The sequence below is a fragment of the Macrobrachium nipponense genome, chromosome 37 (assembly GCF_015104395.2).
Source record: "Macrobrachium nipponense isolate FS-2020 chromosome 37, ASM1510439v2, whole genome shotgun sequence".
In the NCBI taxonomy this organism is placed as follows: domain Eukaryota; kingdom Metazoa; phylum Arthropoda; class Malacostraca; order Decapoda; family Palaemonidae; genus Macrobrachium; species Macrobrachium nipponense.
Genome location: NC_061097.1, coordinates 38,380,532 through 38,403,888, shown reverse-complemented (window position 1 = coordinate 38,403,888; position 23,357 = coordinate 38,380,532). Strand labels below are relative to the sequence as shown.

The window sequence follows — 23,357 nt, the reverse complement described above, 5'->3', positions numbered from 1 at the left end:
TAAAATCTAGTTTCTAAACTAATCTGAAACTAAGCATAAAATTAGCTTATATGAGCAATAAGTCTAGTCAAAAGTATACAATAAGAATACCTAGCACAAGCAGGATATGAATTTACTTTAAACTGTCACAAATGTACAGCTTCTGGTCAGATGAAAATCAGCGTTTCAATGCAGAATTCTGTTAATAGTTAAATCTGAACATTTTTTTTCAGCCTTCATGTGTCCACACAAGTATTGGTTTGAGTTTCAATTCTTTAGGTTTATGTTGGTTTCCTTAAATATAAATAGTACTAAAATTACCAGGACAAGCAAAGTTTGATCTTTGGTATCAAATGTGGATGTATGACAACCACCACAATTTTTTTCCATTTATTAAGGTATGTGAAATACAAAAGTTAGAATCTATAAATTTAAGGAGCATAAAATAATTTTTATATAAAGTTTCAAAGAAATTACTCAAACTTAATACCCTGAGCCAATGGTAACTCTTTAGTGTAATTGATGGTACAAGTAGAGCGTCTCATGTACTGCTTCCATGAATCTGAGCCAGATTCCCTGCCGCCACCAGTGTGTTTCTCGCCGCCAAATGCACCTCCGATCTCGGCACCGTTGGTAGGAATGTTGATGTTCACAATACCACAATCAGACCCCTTGGGACCCAACCACTGCAAACAGGTTATCTCTCATTAACAAAATATGTAGTAATTTCCTTTGAAAATTTCCAAAGTTTTAACATTTGCCCAGTAACTATTATACCCATTCATCACCATAATGCTGTTAAGGGTTGCTGGATAAATTATGGCTGTTTGGAATATATTGGTATATAGAATTTAGGCCAAGTGCTGTGACCCATGATGCCACTCGGCACTGAAAGGGAAAATGACAATGAAACAATTGTTAGAGGGTGAAAGGAAAAATAGGAAAGAAGGTACAGACAAGGAATGAAAGATGGTGCATCTGGGCTTCATGAAACTGTAAAGAACCTTAAGTAATGTCTACAGTGTACCATAATTTATCCAGCAACAGGGAGATGTGGCTGTTAGCACATTTGGAAGTATTTTAATCTACTCAAAGTCTATTAACTGATTATGGTGTCTTTAGTCTGTCTAGAAAGCACCCTTGAATCCCTTCATACAACAAGAAATATTTTCAGGATGTTGATAGATTGAAAATTCATGACTAATTTTTGGTAAAAGTAAAAACCAACATCCCTCTCATAGTCTTCTCATAGACTTAAGACTAGATAACATCACAATAACATTGTTTAATTCTCAGCAAAGGCTACCATTATCTATTAAGGAAAACTGCATTTAGAATCGCAGAAATCTGTATACTATATTAAATTGCCAGGAAATTACTAAGGACCCTCCCAGGGTGCAATCTACAAAATTTGGCAGTTTGTAACCACTGAAAAACATCAATTTTGACAGGACTACATTAAAAAAAAAAAAAAAAAAAAAAAAATTTTAAATAAAATTAAGTGAAAATCAAAATGATTTCATACCTTGAAAACATTTCCAAGATTCTGTGTGAAGAGAGAAGAAGAAAGTCCTTGTTTGACCTCATTGTTCCACCGGATGGCCTCATTAACTGAAGAACACTTAAGAACGTACACAATTGGTGCAAAAGTTTCACGGTGGACAACAGGGGCATCGTGAGAAAGGCCAGTCACAATTGTGGGCTCAACGTAATTGCCTTCACGTTCAATCACTTTGCCACCAAACTCGATCTTGCCTGTTGCAGATAAATTATCTTTTATAAAAATCTTTAAAAGAACTGACAATTAAGTGTGACCAGTTATACCCATTTTACATTAAATTTCAGAAAACATTCCACAAAATGTAAACAAAATTTCAATATATACTCTATTCTGTACCAGGTCACCATTAACAATCATCATGTAGACTGACAAGCCATAAAATAAAAACTCCTTACGAGATTACCATTAACAATCATCATGTAGACTGACAAGCCATAAAATAAATACTCCTTACGAGATTACCATTAAAAATCATCATGTAGACTGACAAGCCAAAAAATCAAACAAATTGAGACTGATACGAGAGAAACCCTGACAAGCAGCTTGTCTACTAGTTTTCTAAACCATACAGACATTATCACCTACCTCCTTGTGCTTGTGCATCCTTGACTGCAGAAAGGTAACCATCGATGCCCTGCTGAGAATGCATTGGACCATACAAAACTCCATCATCAAGAGGGTCACCAACACGGGGCATGAAATTGCTGTAGGCTTTCACCAAGCGTTGGACTATGGCGTCATGTACCTGAAAACCAAACCAGTTTTAGAACTTAATACAGCAAACTTACACTAGTGAGATAAAAGACAGACTACAAAACCATTTTAAACACGATGAGTAGCAGTTTTGCTTTTACTGCTAGTACATAAATGCTTTTCTGGTATACAGGAAAATCTCACAGCTGGGTCTGGCTCAAATGCTTTTCAATGTTGAATGAGGAAGATTGTAAACAACATAAAAGCCACAAATAACCGAAGGAGATTTAGACAAACTAAAACAAAGGTCTAGGCTCCATAGACCAATATATAAGAATATAATATACACCTTAAATTTTGTCATCCTTGGCCCTAACAGTCCAGCCTAAAATGTATATTAAGCACACCCTTAGACCAGGTGAAATTTAAGGATGGCCAATTTAAAAAAAAAAAAAAAAATTCTATGGAAAGACATATGCACATGGTATAAGAAATAAATTTTTAATTTTCTATACCTTTCACAGAAAGTTGAACGTAAATATTTCCAACCCTGTGCAGGGATTCTTTGACAAAGACAGACATAAAAAATATGCTTATTTTACCAAGAAATTTTTCTAATATTTTTTTTATTTTATGTAAAATTATAATTACAGCTCTCACACTATCATAACAGATAAGAACTAATATCTGTAATATCTGTAACAAATTCTGAGTATATTTACTGAAAAATATTTACCACATTCTTGAATGGGAATTGTATACAACATTCCCCTTCAACATAAAGGCAAACTGAACTCTCTCTCTTGTACCAATTAGCTATTATAGTTGCTGTAATGCCCATGGAAGTAATCTGGACGCTTTTCCTGCAAAATTCATTCAAAACAATGGATTGTCAGAGAACAATCCTTGGAATTTACCCTGAAGCTATTAAGTAAGTAGTCGTCATTTGACGACACCCACTCACAAAGGGCTAATACAAAGGGTTCCTACCTTTTCGTGCAATATTAATCTGCGTGTGGTGGTGCATCTCTGACCTGCTGTGCCTGCACATGCAAACAAGGAGGCTCTCACAACCATTTCTACGTCAGCATCTTCATCAACAATGATGGCATTATTGCCACCCAACTCCAGCAAGTGTCGACCAAAACGTTCTTGTACCATCAAGGCAACCTATGTGAAAATTAATATTCTACAGTAAAATATAATTAATTTTTATTTGAGGAAATTTAACAAAACCACAGTCCAACTTGCAATGGGCTGACCATGCAATATTAAGATAAAAATCTCACCAGACCAAGACGAATGAATTTTGAAAAAGATTCCTTGAGCTGCTGATAACAGAAATTCACAGAATGTTTTAAGAGGGAAGCTAGACTCCTTTTTTGCGGCACATTCCTTTTACACATAAGGGATCTTTCAAATTTTTTCTCTTCCCTTAGCTCTAGATAAAATAGGCTAAACCACTAGCTTTAAAATAAAGGATAGATGTATTTCAGCATTGTGAAAATGTTCAGTGCACACAAGTTAAAAATATGAACAACAAAATACAAGGAAGGTGGTACTTTATAAAGGAGAGATGAAAACTAGACTGGATAAACCGTTTTTGAAATATGGCTATACTACATTGAATAAACTTACTTTATTTCCAACATTTGTTGATCCAGTAAATGAGACTAGAGGAATTCTTTCATCTTTGGCAATTGCAGCACCAACATCAGCACCACCGCAACACAGGGTAGAAATGGCTCCAGGCAAGTTATTCTTTTCCAGGACAGATGCCACAATCTTCGTAGTAGCAACAGACGTGAGAGGAGTAGTTGGTGCTCCTTTCCAAAGGAGGGTATCACCACATACCTGAGGGTAAAAAGTTTTTAATACTACTAAACTGCTAACTTGAGCAGTATCCAAAATAACAACCATGAAATTTATGCTGAGTAGAACACCTGACTAATACATAGACTAATATGTACTTCCAATCTTTTTCAAAGGCCACGTCTAGAAATGAAAACTTTCAGAATTCAATATTAAATAACTAATGATAAAATTAATTATTTGGATACTTACCTACTGTTAAAGTAAGCTTTATCTACACGCTGTTTGGTGCAATTAGCACCAAAAAATGATATTGTTATTGTACAATAAAGTTTCATACATACTTACCTGGCAGATATATACTTAGCTATAGACTCAGTCGTCCCCGATAGAAATTCGAATTTCGCGGCACACGCTACAGGTAGGTAGGTCAGGTGATCTACCGCCCCGCCGCTGGGTGGCAGGAATAGGAACCATACCTTCTAGAACCAGATTTTCTCTTCCACCTGTCTCCTGAGGGGAGGCTGGGTGGGCCATTCAATCGTATATATCTGCCAGGTAAGTATGTATGAAACTTTATTGTACAATAACAATATCATTTTCATACATTCAACTTCCCTGTCAGATATATACTTAGCTGATTGGCACCTTTGGCGGAGGGTAAGAAACAGCTAATTACTGATTAGACAGGTAAACAACATACGTTGTAGGTAATAAATAAATAAAAACCTTGGAGGTAATAAATAAACAAAACCTTGGTTCCTATGTGTTTAGACGAAGGGTCGACTTCCTAGCTATTGCTAGTAGTCTGCTTCGTCTCAAGAGCCTCAGCGAGGATGTGACCTATGGCTGAGAGTTCTTGTAGATCTGTCAATGGGGTCTTATCCACTTACTCAACAGAATCTAATGGTCATTTGTCAATGGGGTCTTATCCACTTACATGACAATACACCTATGCCTAGGGGCATAATTAAGGAGCACAACACTGATCCCGATCACCTGATCCTAACACGAGGGTTTGTGCTTAGTTTGAAAAGAGCTATCCCCAAACTCCTTTCAAACAAACCAAAGAAAAAAAACACTATGTTAACATAAAAATTAACTCACTTAGTTAAGGATCAGTGTCGGCTCCCTATCCCTGCAACATATCCAAAGACACGTAAAACCAAGAGAGAAGGATCTCTCGTAGGTCAACTTGACCTCCTTCGGGCAAAGGGAAGTCAACACAGAGTTGCATCTCCCATAAGTTACAGCTAATATGTCCTTCACGACATATTGTTATGTAACGAACAAGAATTCATAAAAGCTCGCACTTCAAGCGCTTTTAATTCTCAGCTGTTTGAAGGAATCATCAAGTTATTCATGGTGCTTTAGCAATCACACTTATTTCAAAGAAGACCAGGGCTTCCTTTGAAATGGATCTTTTCTGGATGAAGCCTAGAGCCTGGCTTGCGCCTGGGTGGCGCCTCGCGCCTCGTGTCTGGCTGGCGTCTCGCGCCTAGCTGGCGCCTCGCACCTGGCTGGCGCCTCGAGCCTGGCTGGCGCCTCGCGCCTGCCTGACACTTGCTTGGCGCCTAACTCCTGGAAGGCGCTTTTCGCCTGACTCATGGCTGGCGCCTGGCTGACTCCTCTCCACTTGCTGGAGCTTCGAGCTTGGTAGAGTCTCGAGGATGTCTGGCGATGCCCACATCGGACACTCTTATCTGTCCGATTTGTTCGCCTTTAGCGCATCTGCGCTAGGTTGGAGGCCCCCTCTTTCTCTTCATCAGACAATGACAGTGTTCCTTGAAACTGTCTGCCTCTGGCGTTTTTTACGCCTGTTTTGGCATATGGCACCTGGTTGGCGCTACATTGTCCAAAAGTCCTGAACGTCCCCAATAGTTTATCAGGAGACTGGAGAAGAGTGGAAGAAGTTCTTCCACTTTGAGCTTTGGCCTCTCCGGCAAGGGGAGGTGATTGTAATCAGCTACATCCAGTAGACGATAGGATATCTAACTGTACGAGAGATAAGAGTCTTCCTCCGAGGAGGGTCCTTCTTGAATACTTCCGTGCTCACGAGATCTCTTCTTACATGTTGAAGGGGTGTCTCGTTGCAGAATCTTCCCTATCCTTGCCCGAAGGAAGGGAAGAAGCCTGGAAGTCGAAGGAGACTCAGAGCTGAAATTGGGAGTACTCCTGATTTCTAGCTCTTTATTGTATCCCTCTGAACACCTTCTGGGAAGCATTTCGAGCCGTCATCGCATTCCAAAGACTCTGTAGGCAAACGTTTGAACCATTCTACTGTAGATGAAAACGTAAGTACCCTGCCTGGACAACGAAACCTCTATCTGAAAACATTGAATCAGGAATAGGGGGTTTTAGTTCTTTTGCCAGACATACTATGCTGGCAAGAACCCATTGCCTAATCTCCATAGAATCTGATGCGAGATTCTAATGCTCAAAAAATTCACTTGTCTTCTTGATCGTTTAGGACCAAGAGAAACAAAGAATTCCCTCATAAAAATTTCTCAAAGAAGTTTGATGAGGAGCAGTTCCATCTTGTCGGAACATAGAATCTGTGGCCACATAAAAGATCCCATTAGAAGTACATGATATCCTACTCTTGTCATATTGAGGTATCGTATAAGATCCCGAAGATCTTAATCCTCTGCTATCTCCAATCCCTTTATAGAGACAGAGTATAGCCTTTTACTGCGTTCTTTGATAGCAGATATATACAAAGGTGATTCTTCCCTCTGAAAGGGAAGAAAAAACCGCTATGTGGTTCACAGAGGTATCGGAAGAGGACAGTTTCCTCATTCCCTCTAGCACGATCTGCAGCAATTTTATATCTTGTCCATGACTATTGTCATTTACCTTGAAAAATCCTCTCATTCATGTCCACTTCTGGTCAGTCTGCACGCAGACAGACTCAGAGTGGAGAGGTTGTTAAGGTCCATTTATAATAGATGCTAATAGAATATTCAGACTGTCTTGGAAAAAAGACTTCCAAAACATGCTGTGAGACGAACGTGACCTCTGTGAATCCAACCTCTCTAAGGCCTCTGTGAATCCAACCTCTCTAAGGCCAAAATGAGGCATAAAGTATTATCCTCACTTTCTTTGACACCCTTTATCTTAAATTCTGTAAAGAATTTATATTTAGGGGAAAAAAGACTAAAGTTTATTCGGAAGACTGTTCATCTTCTACCTTGCTAAGAGATCTATGAAGAAGACTTTTCGCAGGTTCTCACAACTCATTGCAATAAATGTTAGACATACTTTAACAGTTATTATCGTCGATCGAGAAGGTTCTCACGGACATGCAAAATCTTGCATCGAACCTCTTAAGGATCGTTACATTCCCTGTCTGTTTTCCAAATAGGTTCTCTTTGTTAACGCAAACAGGAGCGAAAAAAGATTCTCGATGCTCTTTGCGATATGAGAGAGTCGTGGAATTGGCCTAAGTGATTAAATGGGTAACGAAATCAGGAACGATTCTTGCCGTTACCGAGCGTGCTGTCTTGAGAGGCTACTGGACTCTTAGGTTAATAACTCGCTAAAACGAGAAAATATCTTGGATGGTGCTCTTGGCTCATTGCGCCAGGCTGGCGCTTTTTGGCGCATTGCGCCAGGTTGGCACTTCTGGCGCTTTGCGCCAGGCTGGCGCTTTCTTCTAATTCTCTTTATGTTATGTGCCAGAACATCTGTACCTTTATGGTACCCGACATCCTTTCACATGTTAATTCCGTTCTTAGTAGGAAAAAACTCTTATATACGTAGTATAGTCCATTCAGGGAAACCATTTCTGCCACGAAGAGAATGTTTCCTATCCCATTCATCCATCTTCTCTTGAGCAATATCCGATTCTAAAAAGGTTGTGTGCGTTTCTCGAAAGACTCGACCATACCGTAGTCTTAAAAGTGAATTCTCTACTACATCCATCTTCTCACTAAGCATGTATTCTAATAAGCCATGCTTTCGTAAGCATGAGAGCATTATATAATATAATGTTCTGCTGCGTTAGAATCCTTTAATAATGTTACCTACGGTAAACAGCATTGAAAGGTTATAATATCTTTCTTATTGAAAGCTTCTTAGCAAAAGGCAGACAATATTTTATTTATGTTAGCTTAACTATCCCCTCCATTCGAGACCAAGTTCATGATTGTAGGGGGAATATACGGTTAACCATTCGATCCCGTTGGAGAGAGAGATGTAACCGAATGCTCATGACCGAGAACTGGATGGTACTGTATTGGCCTTAGAATGACAGCCCGGCAGTCTCGCTTGCTGCCTGGCTGCATTCATCATGAGTTGCCAGTTACTTCATTCAATGAAGGAATATAATAAAATTATTCTCGAGCCTAAGGAAGCTCTTAATAATGCAAATTTAAGCCAAACAACCTTTGTTAAATACCGAAGCTGAGTAGGTATTGTCGTAACAAACCTTTTAAGCGAAGTCCTTACCAGGAAAATCCTGTAAGGATATAGATAATTCCGTAGCGAACCACAAAGGCAACTATGGTATGCGTATATGACTTGTCATTCAGTAGTCGTATACAGCAAGTCTTGCTACTACATTCTTTCCTCTCCGATTCAGAGAGGAACGGAAATCTTGCCCTCTTCGTTCTTTTCATCACTAAACACGAATTAGTATTAGTCGAGAGAGATCGCAATGAAAACTCTAGGATCGAAGAGAATCCCTCAAATTTTTATTCTCTTGGATATAAGGCCGTATTCTACGCCTCTATTATCTGGAAGAGCCTCTAATCAATGAATGAGAGCTCGTACGAATCTTGTTCAATTTGCAAACGATTGCCACTCTTTCTGTAAATGGTTGGTTGCATTATTTTAGATGGGGGAAGATTTTAATATCGTCTTATTAGTAATGAACTAATTTTATCCAATAAAAAAGGTCGCTAAGGTCTTATAAACTGAGAGACCTGCCCCCTTATTGGCTTCCAATTCCGATCCATCTTCCATTTTCTGTCCATCAAGTTGGGAGAAGAATGAGCAACCAGAGGAGAGCGCCTGCTTTCATAAGGTGAAGAGCTTTTAGCAGTACAGATTCTAACCTGATAAGGGCTACGGCCGCCTGTGCGACATCTTGAGTCCCCGCCAGGAAAAAAGCCGATCTTGCTCTTGCCTTTACTTGCATTAAGACAACTCCCGTCCTTATCAGAAGAAGGCCACGAATGTCTTTCACCTTTCGCAGAATCAGGCTCTAACTCCATCTCCGATGAAGATCCTGGTTTATAGTTTCAGGCGCTGTGCGCCTCATCTCAGGCGCTTCAGGCGCTTTGCGCCTCGTTTCAGGCGCTTCAGAGGTTTCAGGCGCTTCAGAGGTTTCAGGCGCTTTGCGCCTCGTTTCAGGCGCTTTGCGCCTCGTTTCAGGCGCTTTGCGCCTCATTTCAGGCGCTTAAACCTTTTCGCCTCGTTTCAAGCGCTTCAGGCGCTTTGCGCCTCAGTTCAGGCGCTTCAGGCGCTTTGCGCCTCATTTCAGGCGCTTCAGGAGCTTTGCGCCTCGTTTCAGGCGCCTCAGGAGCTTTGCGCCTCGTTTTAAGCGCCTCGTTTCAGGCGCTTCAAGCGCTTTGTGCCTCATTTCAGCCGCTTCAGGCGCCTCTTTAGAATCTTCTCGCCTTGTCAGCGATTTGCACCTGGCCGCCTCGTCCGAGCTGTCAAAGACTTCTATCGGACCGGATTTCTTAACGGGAAGAAAGAGATCCTTTCTCCTGGGAGGATCCTTCTTCAAAACTTCTATTAACGAAGATATCTACTGTTGCCTTTCTCCTAGGATCTTCGTAGAGTCGTCTTCTTTCTCCGTATCCGATCTAGGGGAAGGAGGAATTAATGAATAAATGTCTTTCTTCTTCTCAGGTGGATAGCCTTCCGGAAAACTTTCCGGGATAGAATCCTAAGCTGGCGATTTTCACGATCTTTTAGAAGGTCTCGACAGCTTGTGAGAACTCCACCCTATTTTCCTTTCGATGAAGACTCGGATGATGAAAAAACACTGTTTTAGGATGCCTTTCCAACGGCTATCCTTGGCAGTCTGGGACGCTACTACAGATCCTGCCGAGGGAACGCCCGACCGGTGGGGATTCTCTGAAACCTCCTTAAGGCTTTCGACATTCCTTCTCCTCTGGGCTTGTAAGCTTGGAAGAGGTCTAGGCCTGAGAGCGAGACAGAGCCGATCGGAACGCACCCTCCACTATTTTAGGACGCCTTTCCAATGGCGAACTTGGCAGTCTGGGACGTTCTACAGTCTGCCGAGGGGACGCCTGATCGGTGGGGATTCTCTGAAACCTCCGTGCGGCTTTCGACATTCCTTCTCCTCTGGGCTTGTGAGTTTGGAAGAGGTCTAGACCTGGGAGCGAGACAAGAGCCGATCAGACGCACCCTCCACTTCAATGGGGAACACTATATTCACTTCTTACCTTTTAAGAGCTCGCTTTTGAGCTACATCCATTATCTTCAAATTTGCATATATAAATTTGTAGTTTCTGTGGAGTAAGAAGGTGATGAGGATGCAACTACTACTAGTACTGCTAATACTCTAACTGCTCGTTAGCACAAACGCTATTAAAGCTAATAAAGTAAGCATATCTAGTTATATGCTTTTCTGACTTCCTAAAGTAGGAAATTAGAGTTTAATATTTCCTCAATAAAGTTGTAACCTTTATTACATGTAATAAAGAATAAATATTAATAATTCCCTTTATTGCAAACTATGAGTGTACCGATAATTTCGGTAGTTTCACTTAGTATTTTCTTCGAAATTTCGAAGCGAAATTCATTAAAAAGTTAATAAAAGCGTATGCCGAACCAAAGACCCAGTACTTCCCTGCAAAAGACAGCCCAGAAGATCGATGGCGATGAAACACGAAAATCAAATCAGGAGGAACCGTAAACGAATGTTTACATTCCAACCGATAGAGAAAATCAGGTTCTAGAAGGTATGGTTCCTATTCCTGCCACCCAGCGGCGGGGCGGTAGATCACCTGACCTACCTACCTGTAGCGTGTGCCGCGAAATTCAATTTCTATTGGGGACGACGGAGTCTATAGCTAAGTGTATATCTGACAGGGAAGTTGAATGTATGAAAATATATATATACACTTGGCTACCTCACTAGGACTGTCATTAAATTTCTTCATAACTACCCACTAAGATGAGGGGAGGCTGGGAGGGTTTCCAATTTAACAGTAGATAAGTATCCAAATATTGATTTTTATCATGAAAATTATCATTATTTGGAATTAATCTTACCTATTGTTAAAGTTAAATGACTACCAAATTGAATGAGGATGGTGGGTTAGCGCAGCCAAAGAAACATTCGCCTAAGCACACTGGAAGCTTTTTAAAAGGGAGGAAAAAACTTAAACAATCCTGATGTGTGATCCTTACTGACAAGTACTGTAGTTACACATTGGAACCACAAGAGTGTATAAGGTCCTCATAACAAGATTTGTCAGAGGATTCTTACAAGGAACAAATGACTCCTATGCCTGATTCGAAATCCCTAACTGACAGTCCAAAACTGCAGACAACTACCACCTCATTTGAAGGCACACTCCTTTATACAGTCCATTCATGTTCCCAAAATTCAATAGCAGGATTCTTGACAACTAATAATAAGATGGAAAGCCAAGGTTACTATCATATTTGGTTCAGGAAAAAGTCCCCCCGCTGCAATGATAGGGAGGGTTAACAATGTGGGTTAAAATTGAAAATTTGCAAAAAAAATTATACAAAAATAGTTATAATTCCCCTGAGCTGCAGAGAACCTTCTCTAGAATGTTTTAAAGAAAATAAAAGACATTTTACAGTATACGGTTCTAACTGGATATAAGACAGTCATTACTCCAATGCTACCTAAACAGATAAATGAGGCACTGTCACAAATCTGAAGGGCTTTCAATTCCAAGTCTTTACTGTACGCAATAAAGAAAGAGAGGTTGCCACTAGAGCAAAGCCAAAGAACAATATAGGGCTTGAGGCTCACTAAAATAACCTCTTAATAGGTCTAATCTGGACTTACATTAGACAGCCACTTCTTCATTGCCTACCAAAGCAGTTAAATTAGTCACTGTAACCAAAACTGGGAAGGACTTACAACTCTTAAAAAAATTTTCTCCAAGTAAATAAAGAAAAGATGGGTTGCACTAGAACCAAGGCCCCACCAAGAAAGAGCTTGAAGGTCACTAATACACTTTGCCACAACAAGAGCTAAAAGAAAAGGGTCTTCAAAAGTTAAGTGATGCCCTATCAAAGGGCTTAACTGGAGTGATGTCAACATCTGAAGGCTTACATCTAAAATTCATTGTAACTCCTGAATGGAAGAGGAAAAACCCCGAACAAAAAATAGAAAACCTTTTCAAACTTTACATCGTAAGTAATATTCCCATCAGCATGAAGTAAAACTGAAAGCAATGTAATGTAGGATTCTTGATGTCTCCTGACATAAAACTGCTTTGCATATCTAAGATACTGATAAGAGCTTAAATAAAGATACCTAGTGGAACGGGTGCTGGATATCACTAAAGACAAGCACCAATATTGAAAAATAACCACTGATACTGAAACAAAAATCGAACAGTGGAGGCTTCTAGAATTAAAGATGTTTCCTAGGTCATTCTAGAAATACCCTTGTTATTAACAGGCAACTGACAATCTCTGTACTATGGTGAAATGAAGTATGAAGGGGTTTGAAGGAATCATCTCGAATATGATTGTTCTGAAAAGATCCTTCCTGAACATAGACAAAGAACCTCTACTGCCAGTTAACAAATTGAGGAGAACCATGCCCTTTGGGGCCAAGGATGCACTAACACAATCATCCTTGTGATCTACAAGTTCACAATTCAACTTATGTATGTATACACACATTTCCTCAAACACAGCCAACTGAGGAAAAGCCTAAAGGTCTAGATTCAACCAATTTAGAAGGCATCAACTGCCCAAGCCTGAGCATCCTGGCATGGAGGGCAGTAAACTGGTAGTGTAGCATTTTGGGTAAACTTGAAGAGGAGGAGATTATCTGAATGGAGACCTTGCCCTAGGACAAAACAAGGAAAGGAATGAACTCTGTCCAAAGGATAAGGCAGTTACTTCCTAGCCTGAACAAATTTCTTGATTTGTCTGCTTGTTGTCTCGTAAGAATCGAGATGAATAAGACTATTTTAAACTGCCAAAGCTGTAAGAGGTTTACACTTCCACTTCCTGACATCAAAAGTTACTAAGAATGGCCCCTCAATCTGCCTCCAAGACATCAGAGAACAGTGTAAAGGTTCCTGAGGTCTACAAGCCAACCTCTATGTTCTCAACAGTGGTCAAAATTGTTAACCTTCTATTTGCAGGAAAAAACTAAAGATATAGTTGATCCTCATCTCCAGATGAAAGATGGACCACTCCTAGGGTTAGGTATAAAACTATTCTCATCATAAAAACAAATTGGTGAGAAACTACCTAATCGTCCAAATACGAGAGAATTACTGTTCTGATATCAGGCAGATGAATCCATACTGCTAAGACTTCAACTCACAGGAAAATACTTTATTTTGACTGAAGGAGTACTGGGAAATGGAAGTAGTACCTGTCATACATGTATACAGAACTTATCCTTTGTCCTTCCAAAAGCCCACAAGGACCAAACTGAATGACTTCCTGAAAAGGAACGACATATAATATAAACAACCTTGAGACAGGCCATGCTCATGGCTCGATAGCCTTGCTGCATAATTACTGTCCAAACTACCCTTCCAAACTGAACTTTTCTGTGTGAAGAGTGTGGAGAGAAGGATATTGCCGAACTGATAGGGATAAAATATAACAAAAAGTATAAAGTATCTGTCCCTGAAAACCATCACCAACAAATGTTCTATTTGACCCTTTGCCAAACACTTCTGAAAAACTATGCAACCTACAGAGGCTCAGTGGGCTATCTACACAGACTACTTGAACTGGAGTTCAAAACTTCAGTTAAGGTAAATTTTCACTGAGAGTGTGAGCCAGAACTCTACTGAAGCAGAGAGAGAGAGAGAGAGAGAGAATTGGGAAATTCTACTTGGAACTTTGGTGGAAAAAAAAAAAGTGTAAGGGCTAGTGCTAAGACTTTCTAATCCCCTGAATTGAGACTTCTAAGTGATGACCTTAACACTAAAGGGTTAAGGATCCAATGATGGACCACTGTCAAACAGCTACTTAAGGTTGTGCAGAGCTTCCTTATATGATTTTACACAATTGTTCTGTTGCTTGACAGACTCAGTTGTAAAAGGAATAAAACATTCCTCCTATTAGCCTCAAAAGTAGTCCTATCATCTTCATTACTAATAGAACTATCATCATCATCATCATCATCATCATCATCATCATCATCATATCATCATCATCATCATCATCATCATCATCTCTTAAACGTATTCTTTATCAGTTCTAGTGAGATATATATCCACCCAAAAGTCCCAAAATTTTGGCCACAAAGCCAAGGCCAGTGATATCTTCGCCTACAAAAAAGGAGAGTGATGTAGAACAAGGAGACAACACATCTACAAATGTATAGTATACGAGGAGTCTTCACTTTCTAAGTCCAAGAACTAGAAACTGCAAGTTGAACAAAGGAAGGTGAAAAACACAAGCATGCAAGACCTAACGTAGCTCTAAGCAGCTTCAAAACTGATTCAGCTCCAGCAAAAGGAAGCGAAAATGTAACTACGCAATCTTTGCATCGCTTAAAATACCAAAGTAGAATACCAGGTGATAGTTGAGACCCCTCAAGTCTAACCAGAGGACCACATAATGTCAGCAAAGAAAGGAGGTACAGTAAAAGGAATAAAAGGTGTTGCAGCTTGGGGCTAAAGGCACGCTGCAACCTTAAGGAACACCTACAGTGCACCGCATAAGGTGCATTGACAGCACTATCCCCCTACAGGGTCCTCTCATGAGGAAAACTAAAACTGGTAAAAAACTGGGGGCAGGGGGGAGGGAGATTTTGGCCCTAATATTTTAATCAAAAACCTAATAAAAGAATGTTTAACTTATAGTTAGTATTTGCCTCCAGAACCACGTAGGGAGCAAAAAAGAAGGGGGCTTGAGCAAGAGAGAAGAGAGAGAAGGAGAAGAGAGAGGAGGAGGAGAGGAGAGAGAGAGTAGAGAAGAGAGAGAGAGACGAGATAGAGAGAGAGAGAGAGAGAGAGAAGAGAGAGAAAATTAACCTAGGCCATCAGTTAGGCTAATGGAGGAGAAGCACAACCAGAAGACAAAAGAAAAAACTGAATAGGCTGCTGGTGTGTTCTAATTGTCTAGGTAAACTATCAGCCTCTAACATCTTCCAATACTACTCCACAAATTTACATTCTCTCATCAAAATACTCAATCTACATTTCAAGAAAACCACACTCAAGCTTGCTAATATGGGCTACATTGCTATTGGCAAAACAAATTATTATTCACAAACTCTTTCCTACACATAGAGCCTAATAGTACTTTCATTTCTGCTTGTTGTAGATGACAAAGCAAAAACAGAAAATCACAATATCATACTGGAGAAATTAGCCAGAAATCATCACAATAGTAATTTCTGAAACTGGTCAACAATGTTTAACACATCATCATGAACAAATGAGGCGTCCTCTGCCAGAAGGGCAAAACCCAGAAATATTTGTTTTGCGAACATGTGGTTTAAAGCTTTGTAAAAACAGCTTGCATGTAATTCTCCCCTGCCAAATGGGCATAACCCAGAATTAAGAGTTTTGAGAAAATGCATGCGGACTGGCTTCCATGCGAGTTTGTACTGAGCTGGCTCTCCTACTGGCTCAATCATACGCCCTTCTGGGTCCTCACACAAGATCTAACCCTATAGTTTGAAAAAGGTTGGATTACGCGATTTCAAGCCTTTATAGCACTGACAGAGCCACTTGCTAACTGAAAACTTTCACCATGTGGTTAATAGTAGTGGCCTCTGGTGCCCGTACCCAGCAATAACTAAAAACCACCAAATTTTGGGTTATACCCTTCTGGCAGGGGACGCTTCAATATGACAGAACATAAATATTCCAGAATCATCTGGTGGGAAACAAGTAAACACAAAGTCAGTCCTTGCAAGTTAGCCAAGTGTATATTTTTGTTTTTTAAATGCAGATTTCACCTAATGGTGCAAAGATAAAGCTATCTTTAGCAGTAAGATTCATTCCAAATACACAAGTTTTCTATGATATGAAAGTCTGTTAGAAACAGATGCTTCCAGGGTAAGTTTCAATTTCACTGATCCTCAAATTCTTTTAAAGAATTTAAATAACCACTACCCGGAATGAAAACTTCATAATTCACAATTACGTCTATGATAATTTTTTTAGGCAAAAATTTTTTGAAATCCAAACTTTCATGACAAGTTGCAATTTCACTGAGCCTCGAAATTACTTTAAAGCATTATATAAACAATTCCAAATATGTAACTCCCATGAAGAAACAAAAGCTTACCATGGCAATAGCGCTGTTCCACCCATACACAGCAACAGGGAAATTGAAAGCAGTGATCACACCCACAATACCCAGAGGATTCCAGTTTTCCATAAGAACATGACCTGGTCTTTCTGAGGGAAGTACAGAGCCACCCAACATTCTGGACAATCCAACAGCAAAATCACAGATGTCAACATATTCTTGTACCTCACCAATGCCTTCTGGTTTGATTTTACCTGAAGCAGAACGGAAACTTACTTATTTGTAATCAAGCATGAAAATATGTACTGTTACTCTTACCTCATTTGAGTTCAAGAATTACATAACTGGAGCAGCTACATGTTATTGCACTTGATATGAAATTAAATCCTTGAATAAGATTTCTATAGAATTAATTACTAATCATGAAAAAACCCAGATTTGTACTGAATCTATGAAATTTGAGTAATGGTATGAACATCTGTCAAAGCTGTCTCATGAATGGCAACTCTGGTAACAGACCACTGAAGAAACATTCCAAAGAATGAATGAATACTCATCAGCAACAGACACTACTAATGGTAACAGACCACATATGTACTAACCCATTTCCAGAGACACCAGCTTCCCTAAGGGCTCCAATTTCTCACGAAGTGCTTCTCCAATTTGTCTGACAATCTCTCCTCTGGCTGGAGCTGGCATGTCGGCCCAGACCTGAAAATGGATCAGCCTATTCTTTAAAACATTAAAATAATTCTGATTTCCAGATGTATAAACCTACGAAAGCATTACATATCTATAAAGTATGTTCTCCCAATTGCTTTTAATATCAGGTCTAATAGTTACTCTAGTACTATTTCTAAAAACAATAATTTCTTCCAAGTCAAATACGTACTACAGCGACTTAACGTGTACTACTTGGGTGGTTTTCTCAAGTGATATGCAAGAATTCATCTACATTAAAGAAAATATAATTGACTTAACTATGGCAAACTTGGTTATACAATCTTTACGGTACGTATACCACTAAATAAAATTGTGCAGAACACAAAAACACCAAGGAGTAAGCCTCTATATACGTACATAAAACAGTACTGTAACCAATTTTAATTCCTTTCAGACAAAGTGGTTTTACGAAACCGTATCCCTGCAGTGAAAAAATGGCAAATTTATACAGGTTATGTTTCTGGTGGAGTCAGGCCTAATTAAACTTTGAAAACTAAGGTTCCAAACTGGCAATCACCATTGTGCAGGGGTTGTGGGTAGCCATCCATGCACACAGTAGCCATAGCATCAAGCTCTCTTCGGCAGTGTCAATGAGGGGAGGTAGACGTGAGAATATACCAGCAAGACACTGGTTTGAATATCTAGGAAAAATACATACAGCCTTTATCTTTCAAATTTCCCACTTGTTCATACAATGATAAACCATCTTTATATAGAGATTAAACCTTGAGGGGAAGAATTCCCCGGAATTTATGGCAGCTATGTATCACCTTGAGTACCAATTTCCCAGTAAAGTAGGTGAGTAGTGGTAACTGACTCTCTTTAGGTAAAGAAATATGCTACATTTGGTAGCCATGTAGCCATATAGCAAGAACTGATATTCGAAAGGCCTACCGTACAGCGCATGCTACATGTAGTCCATGGTAAAACCAAAGACCCAAGCAGAAACTGTAACATCTTTACTATCTTAACAATTACACTGACTTCAAATGCAAGATTTTGTTTTTTAATGAAGCACCCAATCTAAGATATATTATTGTCAGTTACAACCCTACTTAAATATGCACAATGCTAGCCACAGTACATGATTAGGAATTTCACTCCATAATTTTGCCACAATAAGGATAAAAATTATAAAAACGAAATGTAATTTAAGATGCAAGTCAGCCAGCTGAAGACCAATTTGAGGAACAACATTGAAAATATGGCAGAATAAAGAATTTCTGTTAAAGTTTGAAGAGCATCGCAAGCACCCAGGCCTTGAAAAACTTTGGATAATTTAAGAATTATAGAAATTAGACAGATAGCTGGACTGAAGCTACTTTCTCCATGAGCAAAGAAGCTGTCTTTAAGCCAGCTTACAAAAATACAACAAACTACTCAAGCGATAAGTAATAAGGCAGTTTAAACAAAATAGTATACCCATTTGGGTCCACACCTCCTTGGGCTAAACATGAAGTTTAACAGATTTTTATGATGATGCCAAAGCAAAAAATTACCCACTCAAGTTATTCAACACCCATGAGAACAAGCATGAGGCATATCAACAACAGTCTCACCACCCTGCTTAACATCAAACACCATCTGCCATGAGTGTTGCCTTTTTCTTTAGGCTAGACAGCGAGCAATGGAGCGGTCTGGTTGTAAGAAAGATACAATCTCTGCACAAAAGTTTTACCAGAATGCTTTTCATAAAAAAAAACAATTACTATACATAGGCTATTTAGTTTTAGCTGCAGCTCAAAACTATCAACAATTCCTCCAAGTCAAATCAGATCCACAACTTTACCAAAGATCATAAGTCGCTAGGTTTTCCAAGTATACAAGTTGGCAGTCATCACTAAACCAGACTTCATCTTTAATACAAAAATTCAAAACCAAAGAAGGAATAAGTCTTTATTTTGACTGCACAATCTAAGTACTTAAAGAACATGCCCAACTTCCTTAAACTACCGAGACCAAACCTATAGTGTAAAGCCAATTCCTTTACAATCAGCCTGAAATTTAATAATCTTCAGAGTGTGCAACACTTACAAGGAACAGCCTGCTCAATTGTAATCAATGAAGTATATGCACCTACCTCCCATGCCTCCTTCCCTGCTTGTACACAAGCATTGAGGTCATCCAAGGTACCTTGCTGCACCTGAGCAATGGGCTTTTTATTTGCTGGGCAGAACGATGTTACTGTCTGGAAAGAACATCACTATTAAAGCTTTGATACTCAATGCAATGAATATTAACCTATACTAAATGTCATAGGGTACAGAGTCTGGCTTACATAATTATAATACTGATGATCTTGGGATAGTTTGGATCCCTGACAACCTTATGTCTTGACCCTACACAGCTGAAATTCTAAGAAAAATTAGGTTTTAATACTATTTTTTCCATACTGAATACTGAGATGGTTTTCTATAGCAATTGGGATACAACAGAGACTATAAATAAGATTTGCAGCACACCCGGGATTCCAACTGGCTTATAACAGTATGGTATGTTTGTTTAAATTTTGAGCAAGGAGTGCAGAGCTCCTCCTAATGGACATGGGTATAACTATTAGCTAAGGAAGTTGTTTACTTATGATGAATTTGGCTGTATTAACTATGCAGAGGGGCAGGGGCCCAGTCGTCTTAATTTATAAGTCGTAATGTGATTTTTTTCTGTTATATATTTGCTAGTTATGTATTTAGAATTTTTTTTTAATGTGTTTGACCCAAGAAAAATATAAATTATAATATGGGAGGTGGCAGGAGTCTTCCAAGAAATAACCAGGAAGTGTCCTAACCCACAACTTGAATTTGGAATTTCAAGAAAAGCAGTTTCTTATATCAAGCCCAGTGGCATATTCCCAAACTGTAAACCAAGTACCAGAACCTTACCTGAAAAAACCGAGAAGCCATATCTTAAAAACTAACCACAGAATCAACTTTATTTAATCTCATTATGTTTCCCACACCCAAATTCAAATATTTGCAAGAGTTTAAATCTAACCAAAACCAACATAAACATAACATGGCAAAAAAACCAGGGCTGGTGCAACACTAGTAAAAATTAAAAAGAAATACTTCGGTTACCTAGTGCTGCAGCTTGTAATAAGAGGCTCTGATGATACTAATAATTCTGGGATACCTAGATAAGGATCCCTGACATTAAAACTTGACCCTATACAGCTGAAACATTATGAAAAATTAAGTTTTAATGCTATATTTTCACCATGCTGAATACTGATATGGCTATTTACATTAACAGAGGTATAAACTTAAACTTATGACCAGCGTTACTATAATTATCAATATTGGAGGCAGTAGTAAGTTATAATCATTTCTACTAAAACTAGTTTTACAGGTAGTAGTAGTAGTTGTTGTAGTAGTAGTAGCTAAATCTAAATCTGTAATATCGGAATCACAATGTGAATGAAAGTATTAAATTGTATAAAAATATAATTACAATAAGCAAGAAACAATTAACCTTCAGATGATTATTTTCAACTAATCTCTCTCTCTCTCTCTCTCTCTCTCTCTCTCTCTCTCTCTCTCTCTCTCTCTCTCTCTCTCTCTCATTGAGCCTTGTGGGTTAAAAGTGTTAATATGCATCAAGGAGTTTAAATTAACTTACATAATTAAGTCGAGGAACAGTAAAAAAAATTCCTAATAAGAAACATTCATCCTGCTACCGTTACTTTAGGGATAACACACCATTATTTTTCCATCATTAAAACAAATTTACCTTGAAGCCAAAGTTCTAAGAGTAGTTAGCAAAAATACGAGCTGAAATGTATTATTCATAGATACATCGTCCCACCAAGGCGTTATACCATAGAAGTTGTGTTGAAACCACTAAGAGGAAAAGGGGGTAAAGGGGTCCCCATTTTAAATGGTTCAATTGGTGGAATGATGGTGCCTTATGAGTAGTACCGTTTGGAGAGAGAGAGAGCTCATTGCACCAATACTCATTACCTCTCAAGTTATTCTCATATCGCAAGCGATGCAAAGATGCCCTTGGCAAACCATCAATTGACCATGTGGACTTATCGCTGCCAAGCTCGTGAGAGAGAGAGAGAGAGAGAGAGAGAGAGAGAGAGAGAGAGAGAGAGAGAGAGAGAGAGAGATTTAATATACATTAGTCTTAAATTCTTATCACGAGCTTGTTACAAATTTAAAAATCTTACGTGGGGCTGCATATGTGCAGAGAGAGAGAGAGAGAGAGAGAGAGAGGAGAGAGAGAGAGAACCCCTCAGCTATTTAAAGTTTCTTAAAGACCTTAATTACTTGCTATTTAAAGTTATTTGTTATAGATATATGCATGCTATGACACGACAAACATTATAATCAGAATCATCGCAAATTACAGCTAAATATATTATCGAAAAAAAAAAAAAGTAAATGCTCCGCCCTCAGTGATACGCGCCCCTAGAAACAACCAATCAGCTGCTCCTTTGAAGACTTCGGGTGATCTCTTGGCCAATGGGAACAAAGATGTCATTTGGCAAGTGGACAACACCACATTTCCCACGAGATACATAAATAATAATTAATGACAGCTGACCTTGGAATTAAAACTAATTCTAAAAGGGCCCAAAGCTTATTTCTACGGTCATTTTTAACTTCTAAAACGAAACGAACGCCGTTGACTTAGCTATGGTAGTAGCACTGACATACAACGTAACTTGTAAGGTTTCGTCTAAAATTAACTTTCTGCTGTTACACAATAACCCAAGCGCAGCTCTGTATTTAATCATACAATTACCAAGAAAACATGTCGGTGAATAATTTCATTCTATTCGAAACAACTGCCACCAAAACACAACGTACGAACACTTGCAGCAAAGTTAGCCGATATACAAACAGATCTTTCGCTATTTTCGTCTCTTACCTCTCCGTTAGCGAACCATTGCCCGTTGTAGACTCCCTTGTTGGTCTCTCCGAGTCCCAGCTCCTTCAGGAAGGCGTATTTGGGCTCGTTGATGAGATAACCGGCGGAAGACATGGCTCTTGCGAGGAGTAAAGGGAATCGTGGGACCGCCGATGGTAGCCGGGCCAAGAGAGGAGCCATGCCGGGTTTAGCCGCTGAATATCGCCTGGTTAGACTCCCAGGACTGAATGGCCGAGTGGAGCTGCTACACAGTGCCACAAAGTTCAATTTTTGGTCGATGGCCAGATGCCTATTTAAGCCGAATAATAGAAGCCTAAATGCTAAACGCCTTGGGCGCTACTCGATGGAAAAGTTTCTTATTCATTTCAGGGCTGTAATGAAGAATATGAGGGAAAAGTTACAATGTTTACCTTGGCCGTGAAATCTGTCGATGGCAGGTTTTTTAAATAAGGAAACTGATAACTATTATAATCGCCCAAGTTACAAGGACTCGGTTGTTTGTCCGTCTTGTTACAAGTTTGTTTTGGGGGAATCGCTTAGTTTATATCGACTCTGTATCTAATTTGATGATTATTGATCGCTCACAACAGACGAGCCAGTCAATGACTAAATTTAGCAATTGGAAACTGATGATTACCTAATGGAAAATCGAATCTCTCTCTCTCTCTCTCTCTCTCTCTCTCTCTCTCTCTCTCTCTCTCTCTCTCTCTCTCTCTCTCTTAAATAAAGATAGAAATTAACTCCTTTCCCAGAGAAGTGCAGAAATATTGCTTTTATAAAGTTTTAAACTGTTAAACCGAGGTTAAAATCCACCAATTTAGTCTACTGCAAAGCAATTGACGAACATTCACGCAAAAAAACGCAGTTTATGAACACCTGCTTGCAATACGACTAGGTTGTAAGCAGTCAAACTTTATGTTCACAGTTCTAGTGCAAGACTAACATATATCCATTCTTAATGTCAAGAACACAGACATATATATATATATATATATATATCTATATATATATATATATATATGTATATATATATTAGTTTTTGTCCTATCCCCTCTGTATCAGGCTGACTTAAATGTTTCAAGTTGGGAAGATCATACAGTTACCATATGCATTAGTGAATCTATGCAACGCATCTATCTAACATTACATAAGACTTTGAGTATAGTAAACGGGCATGAATCTTACAGTAATGGAGAGAGAGAGTTGCTCCCCCACCAACGGCAAAAAATATTTTTACAGCCTCTTTCTTATATAAATTTTTGTAGCCTAGGCTAACCAAATTCTCTCACTTAGT

General features: G+C 39.0%; 1 protein-coding gene across 1 annotated transcript; it reads right to left on the bottom strand.

Annotated features, from left to right (window-relative positions):
* Nucleotides 1-321: 321 nt before the first annotated feature.
* LOC135209160 (alpha-aminoadipic semialdehyde dehydrogenase-like) lies at nt 322-22,303 on the bottom strand. The gene is made up of 9 exons (XM_064241826.1): nt 22,064-22,303; nt 19,272-19,379; nt 17,071-17,179; nt 16,505-16,722; nt 3,872-4,087; nt 3,224-3,403; nt 2,126-2,285; nt 1,505-1,734; nt 322-665 (listed from the first exon to the last, which is right to left on the bottom strand). Exons 1-9 carry the CDS (start codon nt 22,241-22,243, stop codon nt 453-455), a joined length of 1,614 nt encoding a protein of 537 aa, XP_064097896.1. The 5' UTR covers nt 22,244-22,303; the 3' UTR covers nt 322-452.
* Nucleotides 22,304-23,357: the final 1,054 nt, after the last annotated feature.